This window comes from Garra rufa, chromosome 19, assembly GCF_049309525.1.
Source record: "Garra rufa chromosome 19, GarRuf1.0, whole genome shotgun sequence".
NCBI lineage: Eukaryota > Metazoa > Chordata > Actinopteri > Cypriniformes > Cyprinidae > Garra > Garra rufa.
The window spans coordinates 19529732-19549678 of NC_133379.1; the positions used below are offsets into that span (position 1 = coordinate 19529732).

The 19947-nt window shown below is 34.6% G+C and overlaps 1 protein-coding gene across 10 annotated transcripts in view; it reads left to right on the forward strand.

Moving 5' to 3' along the window:
- The window catches only part of mark2a (MAP/microtubule affinity-regulating kinase 2a), a 55102-nt gene that overhangs the window by 4119 nt on the left and 31036 nt on the right, over positions 1-19947 (forward strand). For all 10 annotated transcript variants that reach the window (XM_073824806.1, XM_073824808.1, XM_073824812.1 and 7 more), the window contains exon 2: positions 17610-17765. In XM_073824806.1, the coding sequence (XP_073680907.1) occupies positions 17610-17765 (156 nt within the window). The remainder of the gene's footprint in view (positions 1-17609; positions 17766-19947) is intronic.

Below are 19947 nucleotides of genomic sequence, written 5' to 3' on the forward strand. Positions count from 1 at the left end.
TGTTCAGCTGGCGTCTATTTGTGTACTGGCTGCTACCTCCCTCCTCTTGAAATAGTCACGGTGTGATAAAAATACTGATAAATGACAAGCTGGCTCACACCCCTCCTTTATTCCCCCTCCCCCTTGTGCCAGTCTACCCCGCTGTTTTCCCCAGCGTCTCAGACAGTTGCCCCTCACGCGGAGCCATTGCTTCTCCCTGACCTTCTAGTGCACGGAGCGCCTGTGTTGAACGTGGTTGTGAGCTGTCGCTCAGCAACATTCTCGCAGTAGTTGGTATCCTCTTTCGGGTGTGTTGCGTCTTCGGGGTGGTTTTCGTATCCTCGTCAGATATTAGCCATTCACGTGGACCTGAATGTCTTCCTTCAAGACTCTGTAATTAAAAACCGGCAATTCAATAGGATGTGTGCACCATGTGTAGTCGCTCTTCAACCAGTGGCACCTCCCCAACACTACTGTGACAAAGTTGCCTCCCAGCCAACTTGTTTAGTTCTGTTTACATATTGGGAGAGTGGGGTAAACTGTTGCTTTTGACTTAACTTGTTTTCTAGGGAGAGAGAACCGAGATGAAGGTGAGATTTCAGGATGTTTGCTATCGTGAAATTGGAACGGTGCATTTGTAGTATAAAGCCATGGAATTGTGGCTTGAAAACTTGTCCCTTGTCATCCAAGATGTTCATGTCTTTCTTCAGTCGTAAAGAAATGATCTTTTTTAAGGAAAACATTTTAGGATTTCTCTCCATATAATGGACTTCTATGGTGCCCCCAAGTTTGAACTTTCAAAATGCGGTTTAAATGCAGCTTCAAAGGACTGTAAACGATCCCAGCCGAGGAAGAAGGGTCTTATCTAGCTAATCGATCGGTTATTTTCTAAAAACATTTACAGTATATATACTTTTTAATCTTTACACAGAGTACACACAGCAAAACAAGTTGTGCATTTGAGGTTAAAAAGTATATAAATTGTAATTTTTTTATTTATTTATTAATTTATTTATTTTTTATAGAAAATAACCAATTGTTTTGCTAGATAAGACTCTTCTTTCCTCGGCTATGATGGTTTAGAGCCATTTGAAGCTGCATTTTGGAAGTTTAAACTCGGGGCACCATAGAAGTCCATTATATGGTGAGAAATCCTGAAATGTTTTCCTCAAAAAACAAAATTTCCTTACGACTGAAGAAAAACTGAGGTTTTCTCAAGGTTTTTTTCAGGAATATCACGAGTCACGATTTTATCACGATTCTTTGTCATGTTGGTTTTACTGTTTTGCAAATTGCCTGAATAGTAAAGCCAAACTAATATTGTATTTGTAATATTTTCCCTATTGTGAAAAGAAAAGCCTTTCAAGGTAACAAAATATAAAGTAAAAAAGAATGGAAGAAATTTAGGCCAAAGTGGGCAAAGATAAAAATCTTTGTAATTATTTTGTCTTTGTAATTAGAAAATAATAATAGTAATAATACAAAAATACAAGATATACTACTAATAAAATTATTAATAAAACCATATTATACAGTAGGAATAGTACACAGTATACAGTATTATTACACGGCTCTTTGGAATGCTTGATTCTGATTGGTCAGTTGAGACATTTGCAGGTTCGTTCTTTTCAAATAATCACCGCTCCAAAGTAATAATGCATAGCCGGTACTACTTGTATGTTTAAAATCCCTCCGTGCCAACAAAGATTACCGTTTGGCGCCATCTTGTGACAAACACTGGACAACCACAATTAACAATGGAAAATTTCGACATTAATCTATTTAAATTGTCTTACTAACGTACATAGTTTGAAGGTTAGTCACGTGGTACTATATCGTTTCGCGGAAGGATAAAAATGTTAATTCAAAACAAATATGCCAATAAAAGGTTTCAAATTCATATTCATGTCCAGTTTTTTTCCTTATGTGGCAAGTAGCCGTGTCATCCGCTTCGCGTCGGGTCCTGATCACACTGTCGGGGCTTATTTCTGCGATAACTACCGGCTGCCTGTACATTATCCCTTACTTAGTATACAGTAGGAATATTTACCAGAATTTATTTACCAGAAAAATGTAAATACACAATACAGTATTGCTTAAAAAAAAATTTTAATTGTTAATTAATTATTTCTTAATAATATCAATTAAATAGCAATGCTTTTGATTATTAAAATTTAACAAATTATTAAAATAGAATCCTGGAAATTAATAGAATACACCGAATTTGGTCAAAATGTTTTTGGTAAACTTTTAATAAATTGGTTTTAAATTGTGAAAGTTTCGTGATTTCAATTAATCAGGCATTATTTTTGATTGATATATATTTTTTATTTAACCAATAAAACAGAGTATTACCAAATTTAAACAGGAAAAAAAAGGAAAAATTGTAATGGAAAAAGTGGAATTCACTAGGTATTCCACTCATCTCAGCCAATCTGATTCGAGGGAATAAATTTTTTTGTTTTATTAATAAATGCATGTAGTTGGTGCTCTTATCCACTTATCCATGGGTAAAGTCAGATGTTGAACTGCAGCTCTCTTTCTGGAGAGAGACTGAAGGCTTATGGTGAAAAGAACATTTTGAGCAACAGGTCTCCATAGCAACATGAAACTTCAGAGTTATGCCTTGAAGGTGAATGCAGTCAGATTGTAGCAACACTAGCATGACACCTCAGTCATTTTCTGAATTAGTGGCTTTTAGTTGGCAGGTATGCATTACATATTGTCCCAATAAAATGAACCCCTCCTGAATGTTTGTCAGCTCTGACGTCTGTGACCTGCCCTCGCTATCCGGGCCATAAACATGAGCAGTGACAAATGATGAAACTAATCTTGCTCAGAACATTCTCGGATTGTTCACTGAGGAATCAGAGAACTCCAACCGGTTGGACTGATGACATAATGAAGAGTCTCAAGTCCATGTGAACTATTAGTCTAGTAGCTCAATAGCCTAAATGAAGGGTTGTGTATTGTCAATGTGGAGCTGGATCATCTGGTTGGTTTTCCCACTGGTGCTAGGTTAAAGGAAATAAAGGTGTTGGACAAAACTGGTTTTTCGAGGAGACAGGTAGAGCTTGTTCGTCTGTAGCGCATGAAAGCACAGTGTTTGTATGCTGCCACCTTTCTTTGGTTTTAATTGATAAGCATCTGTCCAGTGCTTAGGATTGAATTTGTCTTTGAGCAGGATTCCACCTGGTTAGGCCTATTCTGTGACTGAAATTTTCTAGAGTATTTCTAGATGTTTACTGACGGGTGTGGTGTTGAACAGAACCGCACTGATTTGTGCAGATGTTGTGAAATCACTGCAGAACTCATTGCTTTTATCTTGTTATAACACATCAAATGTTACCAGTTGCTATCCTCTAGAGATCCAAAAAAGGGAAGAACCGTGCCCACGGGTAGACTGTGTGTCATGGATCCAGGTTGTGTCAGCTCAGTCACGATAAATTAAAATCAATTGGAAGCTGTAAATATGTGTTCATGTTCAAGATTTTATCTTGTAGAAATCATTGGCAGATTTAAGTCGTTCGTCGATCTTGTGCTAAAACAGTTACTCGACTCATGACTGACTTGACATGACACAATTTCTTCCGTTACACTGGTAATGGTTTGAGAGTCCAAAAGAGGGAATATGTCACATCACACATGACAGAAATGTATTTGCATGATATCATACATGCCGGGTTTCAGTCTTCCTGAAAAAAGTTATTTATGAACTTCTAGGGGAAAATGAGTCATATGGTTTAGAAATAATTGCAAGTAGTGAAATTATTAGTAATAATCAGCAAGTCAAGATTCAGTGAATAAGATAAAATTAAAGTAACACTGAGAGAAAAATACACTGAGACAAAAAGTGAAATATAAAACATAAAAAAGAGGTCAATTCTCTATGAAAGCCTATTGAGGAAAAAGTCAGAATTGCTAGAAAAGTCAGAATTGTCAGGAAAAAAAAAATCTGAAATGCGAGAAAAACTCATTTGCGAGAAAAAAGTCAGAATAGTGAGTTTTTATCTTGAAATTCTGACTATTTGTCGCAATTGTGAGTTTATATCACACAGTTGTGAGGAAAAAGTCAGAATTTCAAGATAAAAACGCTGTTCTGTCTTTTTTCTTGAAAATGCAAGTTTTTCTTGCATTTCAGACTTTCCCCCCCTCGCAATTCTGACGTTTTTTCCCACAATTCAGTCTTTTTTCTTAGAATTGTGATACAAACTCACAATGCTGACTTTTTTTCTCGGAATTGTGTGATATAAACTCACAATTGCAAGAAATAGTCAGAATTTCAAAATAAAAACTCACTATTCTGACTTTTTTCTTGCAAATGTGAATTTTTCTTGCATTTCTGACTTTTCCTCAAGTCTGACTTTTCTAGCAAACTTTTTTCTCACAATACTGACTTTTGTTTTCAGAATTGTGTGATATAAACTCAATATTGCAAGAAATAAAGTCGGAATTTCAAGATAAGATGACTATTACTATTTTTTCTTGCATTTCTGACTTTTTTCCTCACAATTCTGACTTTTCTATCAATTCCGACTTTTTCTCACAATTCAGACTTTTTTTCTCAGAATTGTGTGATATAAACTCACAATTGCGACAAATAGTCAGAATTTCAAGATAATAACTCACTATTCTGTTTTTTTTCCTGCAAATGAGTTTTTCTCATTTGATTTTTTTCCCTGACAATTCTGACTTTTCTCACAATTCTGATTTTTTTTTTCTCTCAATTGTGAGATATAAACTTGCAGTTGTGAGTTATGGAGTCCAGTTTTGAGGGGAAAAAAAGATTGGCATGTTCTCAGAATTGAGAGTTTATATCTCTTAGTTCTGACTTAATTCGCAATTGCGAATTTAGTTTTTTATTTAATTTTGTTATTCGTGTAATTTTGAGAAAAAAGTCAGTATTCTAAGGTTATATGTCAAAATTCTGACTTTATTTCTCAGATTTCAGTGTTTATATCTTGCAGTTCTGACTTTATAACTCGCAATTGCGACTATCTCGCATTTCTGAGAAAAAGTTAGTATTGTGAGTTTATATCTCACAATTCTGACTTTATTTCTCAGAATTTAGTTTATTTCTCAGATTTGTGAGTTCATCTCATCTTTAAACTTGCAATTGCAAGTTTATATCTCTAACTTTTGAGGAAAAACGTCAGAATTGTGAGAAAGTCGCAATTTTTTTTTTTTAATTTTTTCTTTTATTCAGTGGTGGAAAAGGCTTCCATAATTCTCAATTGTTTTTAGTTCATACTCTGATTTTTCTATTTTCTACTAGTTTAAAAGAGCATGTCAAACATGACTTGTTTTTCTAACCAGGTTAAAATCTGTGTATCTTATTTATATACAGTCATACATTTTATAAATAATATTTTGTAGTTCATTATTAATCAGTCAGTCAAATTAGATAAGATTAAAATAATATTAAAGTGACTTGGTAGCCTAATTTGATCAGTTTAATTTAAATTGTTTTAAACTGTTAAGACTAATAGGAATTAATAATGAATAAAAAAAAGTCTGATGATTTGTAATTGTTATAGTAACTTTATTTCATAATCAGGTTTTTATTACAAATTTCTTATCTAACAGCTTAAAAACTGTCATTCAAATTCCTCACTCCAATTTTTATTTGTATACATATTATTTGAGTTCATTTACTTTCTCTGATTCTTCACATGGCATCATTATTCATCAGCAATTAATAGAGTAAAGATAAAGTCATCAGTCAATGCCAACCTACAGAATTCTCCAGTAGTATTTATTCCAGTGATTAATGTAGTTAGTTCAACATTCTGATCATAGTTTTGTCCAACACCTTTCATTTAGTCTGAGATAATTGCGTTTGACATCCACTTTTAATTACAGTAAGCACCTTAATCTCTTCAATTCCTTTAAAATGTAGTCCCTATTCTACGTACGCAACCCTGCGATGACATCATTCATCCAGCGTTCTTGCATGTTTGACTGATTGCTAGTGGATCAGATAATCTGGAGAAACCTTCGGAAGGGCTCAGTCTGAATTTTGTCTTCTCCCACTCCGTTCCATTGTCTTGTTTCTCAGCTGTCCGGGCATGTCAGCTCTAGTTTCCAGAGAGCTTCTTGAAGGCCTCGTCTCGTTCCGGCAGCCACTCCTCCTGACAATCCCAGACACGTCGCTTCCTGTGTATGACCCGAAACCCAAATCATTTCGGCTTTTTTCTTTTCTCTCTCACTTTCCTCTATCACTGTACTTCCGTGAATTAGCTCCGCTTCCTGTTATGCCGTAGCGTGTGAGGAAGCTGCTTTTCCCAGCTCGGACCCCCGGAGTGGTCAGCATGTGGATCTTATTTTAGACGGAGACCTTCTGGCCCCTGAAGTCGTCCTCAGGGTTATTCGTCTAAGGCTATCAACACCGGGCTTTGTTGTGAAACCATTCTGGAGTATCTGTCTTCACTTCTGTCATGAGCCTTTGAGGAGATCGAAATCTTCCCAGCAGGTATTTTTATGAGCCCAAAAGCTGCATTTAACTTGGGTACATTATTCACATTAAAATGAAATTTGAACTGGTGTTTATGGTATATATTCTTGTGCTGTTGAGATGAGACTGTTCGGTCTTAGATGTGCGAGAGCATGTTAGTGTGACCCACAAAGAGTTACAGCCAAGTGTTTTAGCCAAGTTAGCATGTCTTGTCATTCTGTGAGGATTTTTTCCAAGATTTATGCACCGTTTAATGTTGTATTTGGACATTTATCAGGATTATCTGCTGCAAGTAGTGCTGTTCTTCATATTATTTTAATGTTTTAAGGCATAAACGTAAGCAAATACATGACACAGCCACATCTTTATATGGACTTGGGGGGGCTGTTCACATAAGACATGTTCTCTGTGCTGTTTATTTAAAGGTTATATCAGCGATTTCTAGCCTAAAACATAAAGTGTCAATTTCAGCTCACCTTTCTTCACGATCCGCTCGCTGCCTGCCCCATAAATTGTCTGTGAAAAAACCGCGTCTCTCTGGTCAGCCTAGGGTCCGAGATATGCCAAAAAAGCAAACAGTGTTCCAACCAATCAGCGTCAGGGGGTTCGTGTTGTGGACTTTCTTACTGGTGCTGGGATGTGAGGGAGGCGGAGCGAAAGTCCACAACACCAAACCCCTGACACTGATTGGTTGGAACACTGTTTGTTTTTGTGTGGAAAGGTTGGTAGTGCCGATTGTTTTTTTGGCATATCTCGGACCCTAGGCTGACCAGAGAGACGCGGTTTTTTCACAGACAATTTATGGGGCAGGCAGCGAGCGGATCGTGATGAAAGGTCAGCTGAATTTGACACTTTATGTTTCAGGCTAGAAATCGCTGATACAACCTTTAATTGTTGGTTTATGTTCGACTGTTTTTTGGCACTTTTTTTTTTACTGCATCTCACAGTTTTAGTATGCCCTGTCAAGTTAAAAATAGTTAAACTCTGAAAAACATCTCTCAATTTCATTCTGCTGGGTTCCTAGCTGTTTTTTGAGCATAAGCGCACATCTTTTGTGAATGGCTACTTACGTGTTAAAGGACTTTTCTGCTCATCAAGCCTGCATGTATTTTTAAAAATACAGAAAAAACTGTAATATTGTGAAATATTATTGCAATTTAAAATAGTGTTTTTCTAGTTCATTATACTTAGAATTTATGCCTGTGATCCAAAGCTGAATTTTCAGCATCATTACTCCAGTCTTCAGTGTCACATGATTCTTTAGAAATCTTTCTAATATTCGGATTTATTCTCAATGTTGGAAACAGTTGTACTGCTCAATTTTATTTTGGAATCTATGATACTTTTTCAGGATTCTTTGATGAATAAAATGTTAAAAAGAACGGCTTTTATTTAAAATAGAAATCTTTTGTGACAATAGACACTTTGGAGTCAGTCATTTTTTTTCTTTCTTTCTTTCTTTGAAAGTCATTAATACTTTTATTTAGCAAGGATGTGTTAAATTGATAAGAAGTGATAGTAAAGACTTATATTGTTAGAAAAGATTTATATTTTGAATAAATGTTGTTCTTTTTAACCTTTATTCATCAAAGAACCCTGAAAAAAGTATGTTTCCAACAATGATGATAAAAGTAATAAATCAGTATATTAGAATGAATTCTAAAGGATCATGTGACGCTGAAGACTGAACTAATGGCTATGAAAATTCAGATTTACATAACAGAAATCAATTATATTTTAAAGTATATTAAAATAAATAAAACTGCTATTTTAAATTGCAATAATATTTCATTTTAATTTCTGTATTTTTGATCAAATAAATGGAACTTTGAGACTTTCCAAAAAAACCTTTTATTCATATTTTTTAAATTAATTTTTATGAAACTATTGATTGATTATATAAGAGAAATTATAGAAATTAATACTTTTATTGAGCAAGGATGCTTTTGATAAAGACATTTGTTACAAAACATTTATAAATGCTGTTCTTCTGAACTTTTTATTCATCAAAGAAACCTGAAAAAATTCTACTCAGCTATTTTCAACATAATAATACTAATTATAATAATAATAGTAAATGTTTTTGGGCAGCAAATCATAATATTAGAATAATTTCTGAAGGATCATGTGACTGGAGTAATGATGCTAAAAATCCATTTTTGAAATCATAGGAATTTAATTTTTTTTATTTATTCAAATAACAGTTGTTTTCAATAGTAAAATATTACACATTCTTTGCTGTACTGCTGAGCAGAAGAGACTTAAAAAAAAAAAACATTAAAAATGGTACTGTTCAAAAATGTTTGACTGGTAGTGTCCCTCAGAAAAAACATGACAAAATAAAGTAAATGACAGAATTTTCATTTTGGGCTGATCTTTTGCAGAGTTGGTTTTGAACATTCCCTATATGTGACCCTGGACCACAAAACCAGTCTTAATTCGCTGGTGTATATTTGTAGCAATAGCCAAAAATACATTGTTTGGGTCAACATTTTTGATTTTTCTTTTATGCCAAAAATCATTAGGAAATTAAGTAAAGATCATGTCTATGAAGATTTTTTGTAAAATTCTTACTGTAAATATATCAATGTAATTTTTGATTAGTAATATGCATTAAGAACCTAATTTGTACAACTTTAAAGGTGATTTTCTCAGTATTTAGATTTTTTTGCACCCTCAGATTCCTAATTTTCAAATAGATGTATCTCGGCCAAATATTGTCCTACTTTAACAAACCATACATCAGCAGAAAGCTTATTTATTGAGCTTTCAAATTATGTATACATCTCAGTTTTGTAAAATTTAACCTTATGACTGGTTTTGTGGTCCAGGGTCACATATATATTGTAAAGCCTATTTAAAGCTTTTTATTTATTAGCTAGTTAGCCATTGGTGTTCCTCTCCATAACCACTTTCGAGGCTTGTTAATGTGCCCTGAAGCGTGTTGCTTATTTACTTCTATTTTTATTAGTTTCTCAAAGGAAGACTGGTCCTTTCCTGTTGTATGTGTTAGGTCTTAGGCCTTTTCTCTCTTAGGTGTTAATTGTGTAAGAATGATCTTGGTGTGCAGGATGGTTTGTGTGGTGTTTTCCCTTGCTGCATTGGTGTTGAAGTGATATAATAGATTTGATGTGATTGGTGTGTAAATCTGTGGTTGAGCAGCAGTGCTGCTGTACTGAAGGTCAGAGCTGTGTTTGTGTGTGTTCAGTGTTACTCTCACTGCAGACCCTCTCAGCACATCAGCTCAGTGTGACGTACACTCGCTGCAGTATCATTACACTTCCCCTTTGTCACGAACAACAGTCAAACTTGTTTGTGTGAAGGTGATTGTCTATAAGTGGGTGAATCTCACAAAGAACGTCTTGGTCATATTTCACACTAAAATGATTAGATCTTTAAATCCCTAATATATATTATTACGATGATAAACCCTAGCTCTGCTTCTGTGTTAACTGTGTTAAATATTTTTAACGCCGTTAAACTGGAAAAATTAATCACCTGCCTTAACACTAATTTTGACAGCACTAGTACATATACAGTTGAGGTGAAAAATTGACATCCCCGCCTTTCAGAATCTGCAAAATGTTCATTATTTTTACCAAAACAAGAGGGATCATACAAAATGCATGTTATTGTTTATTTAGTACTGATCTGAAAAAGATATTTCACATAAAAGGTGTTTAAATATAGTCCACAAGAGAAAATAATAGTTGAATTTATAAAAATGACCCCGTTCAAAAGTTTACATCCCCTTGATTCTTAATACTGTGTTCTTACCTGAATGATCCACAGCTGTTTTTTAGTTTAGTGATAGTTGTTCATGCGTCCCTTATTGACCTGAACAGTTAAACTGTCTGCTGTTCTTCAGAAATATCCTTCAGGTCCCACAAATTCTTTGGTTTTTCAGCATTTTTGTGTATTTGAACCCTTTCCAACAATGACTGTATGATCTTGAGATCCATCTTTTCATGGACAACTGAGGGACTCATATGCAACTATTACAGAAAGTTCAAATTCTTACTGATGCTCCAGAAGGATAAACAATGCATTAAGTTCTTTTGAATTTGAAGATTGGAGTAAATGTAACCTTTGTCTTCTGGGAAACATGCAAGTATCTTCTGTAGCCCCTGAATGGCAGTACTAAAAAAAAAAAAAAAATGATATTTAGGCAAAATAAGAAAAATGTACACATCTCCTCAACTCCTAATGAATGTTTTTGTCCTTCTGGAGTATCAGTGAGCATTTGAACCTTTTGTAATGGTTGCATATGAGTCCCTCAGTTGTCCTCAGTGTGAAAAGATGGATCTCAAAATCTACAGTCATTGTTGGAAAGGGTTCAAATACACAAAAATGCTGGAAAACCAAAGAATTTGTGGGATCTGAAGGATTTTTCTGAAGAACAGCAGGCAGTTTACTTGTTCAGGACAAACAAGGGTCTCATGAATAACTATCACTAAAAAAAACACAGCTGTGGATTATTCGGGTAACAACACAGTATTAAGAATCAATGGGATGTAAACTTTTGAACAGGTCATTATTTTCTTTTGTGGACTCAAAGTAAACATCTTATGTGAAATCTTATTCAGGTCAGTGGTAAATAACATGCATTTTATATGATCCCTCTTATTTTGGTAAAATAATTAACATTTAGCAGATTCTGAAAAGGGTATGTAAACTTTTGACCTCAACTGTAAATAGTTTATGGATTGTTTTTCTAAATCACCAAAGTGAAATCTTTGACTGTTGTGCTGCATTCTGACTGTCTTTCTGCCACTAAATAAGTTTTTGTGTGTGTGTGTGTGTGTGTGTGTGTGTGTCAGTGTTGTTTTCGTCAACGATGACGAAATCATTTCGTTGACGCCCCTTTTTTTCATGACGATAACGAGACGATGACGAGATAAAAATGGCTCTTTGATGACTAAAACATGACGAGACGTGTGTGAGTTTTCGTTGACGAGACGAGAATAGACGGAAATGTTAGTGGGTGGTCCGTCAGACGTTTAAAATGCATGACATTTCTGCTTATTGTGCATGCCAATTAAATCCTAAAAAGTATCTGCCGCTATGGCAAGCCGTTTTAGCATTAAATACTCTTTGCCGTACTAGTATGGCAAGCCGTTTTAGCATTCTATCCTTGTTTGGTTACGCCCACCACCTGGCGTGCAGCACACAATGTGCTCAACACGTCACATTGTTGTCACTCAGACAGACAGACGATTAACCATGATGGCGGCAGTTTGCACACAGGGTGGTCGCAAACGGCGAGAGGACCTATGGGTGTATTTCATATATGTCTTTTATGTCTAAAACCATTCCTTCTTCCGGAATCTCACAATGTGTTGAACTATAGATCTGCTATTTTCACAACTTATAAGTGACACTACCCAAAAAATACTTACTGACCTACATTAATTTGTTAAAAGACTACTTTTTCCCCTTTTTTTGACTGAAACTAGACTAAAACCTTTTTGACTTTTCGTCGACTAAAATTGGACTAAAACTATCACATATAGAAGTGACTAAAATTTGACTAAAACTAATAAGCATTTTAGTCCAAAAGACTAAGACTAAATCTAAGATGGTTGTCAAAAACAACACTGGTGTGTGTGTTATGGCCATCGAGTAATATTTAAATAGCACTTAAGAGTTGATCAATGAAGTTCTTAGTAACCCCTGACTGACTCACCAGTGATGGGTGTGTTAAGCAGGAGTGAAGTAACTTCATCTGGCTCTGCGAGGGTGTTATGAGTAAGATGCGTCAAAACTAAATCAAAGTCCTCATCTAGTACTTTTTAAGATGTCTCAAACTTGAGTTTTTTTTTTAGATGTTTGCTCTCCGTAGACAAAGGGCACTCTTAGTACACTGACGTACAGACACAAGCCGGACTACAGGGACAGACACGTCACATGGACCAATGTGAACATGGTGGCATTAACTTGTTGTAAAAATGTGCGACGATCCTGACAATAGAGTATCTGTTTGCGTTGATGTGCTCACCTCACTGGTCCAACAGCCTGTCCTCAGACTCCAGCTCTAATGTGAGCTCACACACTGGGACAGGCCACAATTGATGCTCTGTTCCCCAGTCAACACAGAAAGAACCAAGTGTACCTCACCACATTCAAGAGAAATCCCCGTTGTCAAACTCTTTCTCTCTCTCCCTGTCAGTTTCCTCTTCTTTTTTTTTTTTTTTTTTCTTCCCCCCCTTGCCTGCTGTCTGTCCTGTGACCAAATTCACAGCATTAGACGTCATCCCAATCTTTCTTTTCTCATCATCTCTGCTGGTGATGAAAATGGCTGAAACTGAAACTAGTACTAGTATTTGTTTGGAATAGCTTTAAATTCAGTTCTAACTTTTTAACTTTTACATACATTAAAGGGTTAGTTCACCCAAAAATGAAAATTAGTGTATTATTTACTCACCCTCAAAGTATCCTAGGCGTATATGACTTCCTTCTTTCAAACAAATCCAATCAGAGTTATATTAAAAATTGTTCTGGCTCTCTCAAGCTCTGTATTATGGGATTGGGTGAGTGTTTATTTTCATCAGTCCAAAACAAGTCCAATAAAGTGCATCTATCCATTAGGGCTGTGCAATATGGACAAAATAATCATATTGCGATTTTTTTCACAGAATATTGCGATTGCGATTTTTATTAATTTTTTTGCTTTTTCAAACAAGCTACATACATAAATTCTAAATGTATTCAGTGCACAAGAAGTGCATAACAAAACATTTCACAATGAAATAACATAGTATTAAGTTTAATAAACAAAACTGTAGTAAAATTGTCTTTAAAACAGACAACATAAAATAAATTAGCCATGTTATTTTTTTCCCCGGTACTTTTAGCCTACTTTGTGTAGTAACGAAAACATTCATTTCAGTGGAAAAATAAGTCCAAAACTCTCTATTTTAACATTTTGAGGGCTCTACAATCTTTTGCTTTTTTTTTTTTTTTTTTTTTTTTTTTTTTTTTAGAAATTCTTATTTTTAATAATATTTTAAAATAAACCCTTTTAATCTTTGGCAAACAAACAGAAGTTTACTGTTAAAATCAATACATGGAAGAAAAATTATATTCAGTTTAAACGTTTAAATCTCGTTGTAATATTTATTTTTTTATCATATATATTGTTTTATGTAAATTATTTAAATAGCAATATATAAACACCTACATTATACTGTACAAAAGTAATACAAGACTAATATCGTTCTGTTTCATGTTAAACCGTACTTTTATTTTGACAGGTTGCCGTGAAGTTTCTGTGTGTGTACAGTTTGATATGATGCTAGTTTTCTCAAATGAAACGGTAAAAGTGAAACTCACAGCAGCTTTGGAGATTGAGTGCATCTGTTCATGTGAGATGCAAATGCCAAAAATTAGCGGGAACGTCACGTGTGCTTCAGTATGCGTGTAGTAAAGAAAAAAACCGCGTCTCCACCATTCATACATACAGAGGCAAACGGAACATGCAAGATTCATATTAAAACGGTCTTTTTTGCATTTCAGTTTTCACATACACTAGTCCATATCGCGATTTGAATTAAGTGACAGACCAACTTTTAATTTATTAATCCAAAAATCGACGAATTACGTGGCATTCCGCGCTATAGTAAATTAGGTTTTTATGAATTGAGTCCGCGATCCAGTCCGTGTTTTCGCGGAGGAGACATTGTAAACGCGCGACCATGAAGATAAATAAAATAAATAAGATAAATAACAAGGCAATTTAGTTTGTTTAATAAAAGAACTATGTATAGACCTGTTCTATAGGAAAGATAACCTTAAATGGCTTCTATTGTGATCTGGCGCTATATCGAAAATAAAATGAACTTGACGTCCATGGGGGGCGGGGGTGCCGTTGGGGGGATTGATAAAATCGCAGCCTTATGCGGTTTAGAAATCGCTTGTGCTTAAATCGCGATTTTTTTTTTTGCGATTTGCGATTAATTGCACAGCCCTACTATCCATGATAAAAAGCACCTCACATGGCTCCTAGGGGTGAATAAAGGTCTCCTGTAGCGAATCGATGCGTTTTTGTTATATTTATTTTTAAAACATAATTATCACTTTAATCTAGCTTGCGCAAACTGTCGTACACTGAAGCTGTTCTGGGAAGATGATGTAGGATGAGTCTCGTGAAAACCAACTTTTGTTTACAGGAGCAAAGGAAGTTTCCTTACTTTAGAAAAGGAAAACCCGTCTCCTCTTTTTTTTTTTATATCGAAATCCTCAGACATTTTTCTTTACAAAATCCTCGTTTTGTACTTCTAATTTGTGACTGTTGTTTTGTTTTGGTCTCTCTGCTGCGTGTCTGCATTTGTTATATTTGTGACCCTTGACCACAAAACCAGTCTTAAGTAGCACGGGTATATTTGTAGCAATAGCCAAAAATGCATTGTATGGGTCAAAATTATTTTTCTTTTGTGCCAAAAATCATTAGCATATAAAGTAAAGATTAGGGCTGGGCAATTTGGCTTAGAATCAAAATCTCGATTAATTGAACATTTTAACCCGATTACGATTAATGAACGATTATTTTATTTATTAATAAAATTATATTTAATTATATTTATATAATAATTATTTTTTTGCCCTCATAGTTCACTGACAAGTTTTGTACAGTAAATATGTTCACATATTACAAGCGAGAGATTTTTGGATGAAGGGTGCATTACTTGATTTTAAAATAATTGGAGAAAACACACTATCTACGATCTATGATTATTAATTGAACATCAGTGTTGAACAACTGAAATTAAAGCAAGCATTGCTTAAAACGAAAAGTCACATTTTTCTTAAATTAGTGAAAATAAATAACTTGCACTATTGGAAACAAAATAAATAATTTTCAATGTTTTTCATATTAAAAGTAGAAAATAAGCAGTATCTCCTCTAAATAAAATTACCCTTGTATATCCTGTAAATACTTTTTACTGTATAAATACTGTTTAAGCTCTCCATCGACATGTCGGCGGAATAACGTAACGGAGCGCTTGTGTTTTTTAAAGGGAAAGTAATTGAAATAATCTTCCTGGAAAAATTAACGATTATAGGTTCTGAATGTCGATTTCGATTATTTTTCGATTAATCGCCCAGCCCTAGTAAAGATCATGTTCCATAAAGACATTTTGTAAATTTTCTACCATAAATATATAACTTGATTTTTGATTAGTAATATGCATTGCTAAGAACTTCATTTGTACAACTTTTAAGGCGATTTTCTCAATATTTCGATTTTTTTGCACCCTCAGATTCCAGGTTTTCAAATAGTTGTATCTCAGACAAACATTATCCTATTTTAACAAACAATATATCAATGGAAAGCTTATTTACTCAGCTTTTAGATGATGTAAGAATCTCAATTTCGACAAATTTACACTTATGACTGGTTTTGTGGTCCTGGGTCACATTTGAGAAGTGCATGTGCACCTGGAACAGCTTCTATGTACGACAGTTTGCACAAGCTAGATTAAAGTGATTATTACGTCTTAAATATGAATATTTTTCTTACAAAAATGCATTGATTCGCTAAAGGAGGCCTTTATTCATCCCCCGGAGCCGCGTGAGGCACTTTTTTTTTTTTATTATGGATGAATGTGCTTTATTGGACTTGTTTTGGACTGATTAAGAGAAACACCCACCCATTGCTATAATAAAGTTTGGGAGAGCCAAAACAATTTTTATATAACTCCGATTGGATTTGTCTGAACGAAGGAAGTCATATACACCTCGGATGCCTGGAGGGTGAGTAAATAATAGGCTAATTTTCATATTTTAGTGAACTAACCCTTTAATCAATATTTTAAAGGTTGTTGGAGCTGTTATTGTAGCAAAGTAGTGTGTAGGTGTAAAAACAGCACAATTATTTAAGTGTTGTTCATTGAAATATTGACTGTAAAAAGACTATTCAAAATAAGGGCGTCATTACTGCATGACAGCTGTCATGCGTTGGTTTCCTGGTGAATCTGAAAAAATATATTTTAATAATAGGTATATTGAATACTACACATTACACAGTGAGTGTTGCTCGCTTAGCATTTTTTTAAAAGAAATTCATACTTTATTCAGCAAGGGTGCATTTAGTTGACTAGAGTGACAGTAAAGACTTTTACAACAAATTTCCTTTTCAAATAATTGTAAATAGAAAAAATGTATCACAGTTTCCACAGTTTTTGTCAAGATAATAAGAAATGTTTCATATATGTGACCCTGGACCACAAAACCAGTCATAAGGGTCAATTTTTGTGAAATTGAGATTTATATATCATATAAAAGCTGAATAAATAAGCTTTCCATTGATGTATGGTTGAAATATTGTTAGAATTGGACAATATTTGGCAGAGATACAACTGTTTAAAACAAATCTGGAATCTGAGAGAAAAATATCAAAATATTGAGAAAATCACTTTTAAAGTTGTCCAAATGAAGTTCTTAGCAATGCATTTTACTAATCAAAAATAAGTTTTGATATATTTACGGCAGGAAATTTACAAAATATCTTCGTGGAACATGATGTTCACTTAATATCCTAATGATTTTTTTCGCATAAAAGAAAAATGGATAATTTTGACCCATACAGTTTATTATTGGCTATTGCTACGAATATACCCGTGCTACTTAAGACTGGTTTTGTGGTCCAGGGTCACACATTAGAATGATTCTGAAGGATGATGTGACACTAAAGACTGGAGTAATGATGCAAAAAATGTAGCTTTGCATCACAGGAATAAATTACATTTTAAAAAGCATTAAAGCTTAAATAAAAACCTGAACCATATCAAGTCAATGATTCTTTTATTGGATGTCAGTGTAGTTTCTGTTCTCATTTTTGGCCAAGATTTTCTGTAGTTTTCTGGTGCGTCCTTAATCTCTGCTCTTTTTCACAGTCTCTTCCTTTTTCTACCTCACTCTTCATCTCTGCCTCCCTCTGCATGTCTGCTTAGTGTGAGAATCAGATGGCGACTGGCGACAGTCCTATCCAATCAGAATCACCCGAGCTCTGATAAGGATATTATTAAAGCATTGCTCTGCAAACCTCCCATCTGTGCGTTTAGGTTCAACCTTCATAACCGTTCCCAGGTGAAGAGCTGTGGAATAGTTGGAAAAAAACAAACACTGGCCTAAACTCTTTTTTTTTTTTTTTTTTCCCCTCTCTCTCCCTTTGCAGTCTCACTCCGACTCAAAGCCCGGGGGGCGCTGCAACATGCCCCACTCCACAGCAGACGAGCAGCCCCACATCGGCTGCTACAGGCTCCTGAAAACCATCGGCAAAGGCAACTTCGCCAAGGTCAAACTGGCCAAGCACGTCCTCACTGGCAAAGAGGTGAGGATTGCATTTACCCCACAAATAAAGAACGTGACACGAGGCGAACCGTAGGCTGTTTAAATAGCATGTGATTTGAAATGTGAAGTGGAATGTGTTTGAATCATATGTCTGATCTTCATAATGCAGATGATGATAAACATGCTGCTCAGTTGTTAGCTCAAGTCTGACGCCTCTGAGATCTTAAAGCAACAGCAGCGGCTGTCCACCTGATCCCTCTCAAAAAAAACAAAAAACAAGACAGCCTCTGTTATGCAATGAAAGAGTATTTAGAAATGGCAGTGTTTCCCAATAATATAATAAAATGGTGTTTAGGGTCGTATGAAATCTGTTTAATTTTTTCCCAAATTACATTCTCTTTTAATTTTTCTAAACTGTTTTAATGGTTAAAAAAATATTGAGCAAAAAGCATGTCTAATGAATTAAAATCACAAAACCTGAACAATTTAACAGCCATTTTAACAGCAAGTTACAAAAATGATGTTTTTTAAGGCCTTATGAAATGCGTTTTCAAATTCTTTTTTTTTTTTATACCAAATTCAGTTTTCCATTTAATTTAGTAGATTCCATTTTAATGGTTTAATTAAATTTTAAGAAACAACCTCTCTAATTAATTGATTTTAAAAAAAGTATTATTTTGTTTATTTCTTCTTTTCAGAAATACTGTTTTTACATTTTTCTGGTAAATATTCCTTAATGTTTTAAACAACTTTATTATTAGTGGTACTCTTGATTACATTTAGCAATATTATTTTTATTACTATTTCTTCAAGTTAAACTGAACTTTTATTTTGACTGGTTGCTAGGGAGACCTGTTTGTATATGATATGAATATTTGTTTTGATTTGAGTGTACTGACCTACTTTTGACTTATTCATCCAAAATTTGGCAAATTCAGTGACGTTCCAGGTTATACAGCAAAATTCTATTTTAATGATTGGATTACATGATTCAGTCTGCGTTTTCCGCATCACAGAAATCATAGGGCCATATGTACAGGGTTCATACAAGCTGCTTGAAGTACTTGAATTTGACTTCTTGAAATTTAAGGCCTGGAAAACCCTTGAAAATAGCAATTTTCCTGAAGAGGTACTTGAAAAGTGCTTGAACTAATAAAAGACAATGTATTTATGAAATAAGGGTTTAATTTTTTCAATAAGCACATATCTTTTTACGCAAAGTCAAAAACAAAATACTTTTTTCACTTAGTTCAGTTCTAGTGAGCTAAGCCAGTAGTAGTGCTGACTATGTCGTGTAAAAATGGCTGAAAAAGAGAACAGATGAACCAAATCAACGGAGTTATTTACGCTGAAACGGCTCCAATTGTTTCAAACTTGCGACTTCGATCATTCATTTTAAATGATTCACTAGCAAAAGCCAGATTACAATAAAACAGCATTCATTTTCAAATTTCAAAAGTGCGTAGTGATGGGTGAAACTGAGCTTTATGAAACTCCAAATCAGTTAAACCAATGCATCTCAAAAGTGCTCACTGTTTCGAAGTGCTCCAATCGTATAGCGAATCATTTCATTTAGATCAAAATGGGTTTGTTAATCATTTCGCGAATTGAATGATTTAAATCAACTGATTTGCGATGTGCGATTTGAAGTCCCAATCCAAGTCAAATGATTTGCGAATCATCGTTCATATCGAGACTCTGAATAGTGGATCACAAATCATTTGATTTAGATCGAAACTTTGCAGCAGATTTGCAAATCTTTTACTTTAGATAAGAACTTCGGAGCATGGTTCATGATACGGGTTGAGTATTGAGAACTGGTTCCATTTTAAAACCAGTTCAAAATGATCAAGAACCAGGTATTCGATAAGACACATGCATTTCGATTCTGCTTAATTCCTGCGTTCACATTTTAATGTGATTTTAAATTATTTAAGAGCAGGAAGGGAAAGAACTTGAGCATTGTTTTTGTTTTTTTTGGAAGCACACACATCCAAAGCACGAGCACAGAGAACATCGGTCCCCGTGTGGACCTGCGTCCGTTCTCAAACTGTTCCGTGCATTTCTACTGCAGAAGATTTCACTTCTCTTTCACATTTACAGACCAATATGCAGAAATATACGTCAGTGTATCATCATAAACGCAGCTGTTTATCTATTTCAGTTTATTTATATTTTAATTCTGGAACAGTAGAAAACATCAAACAATTAAAGCAGTACAA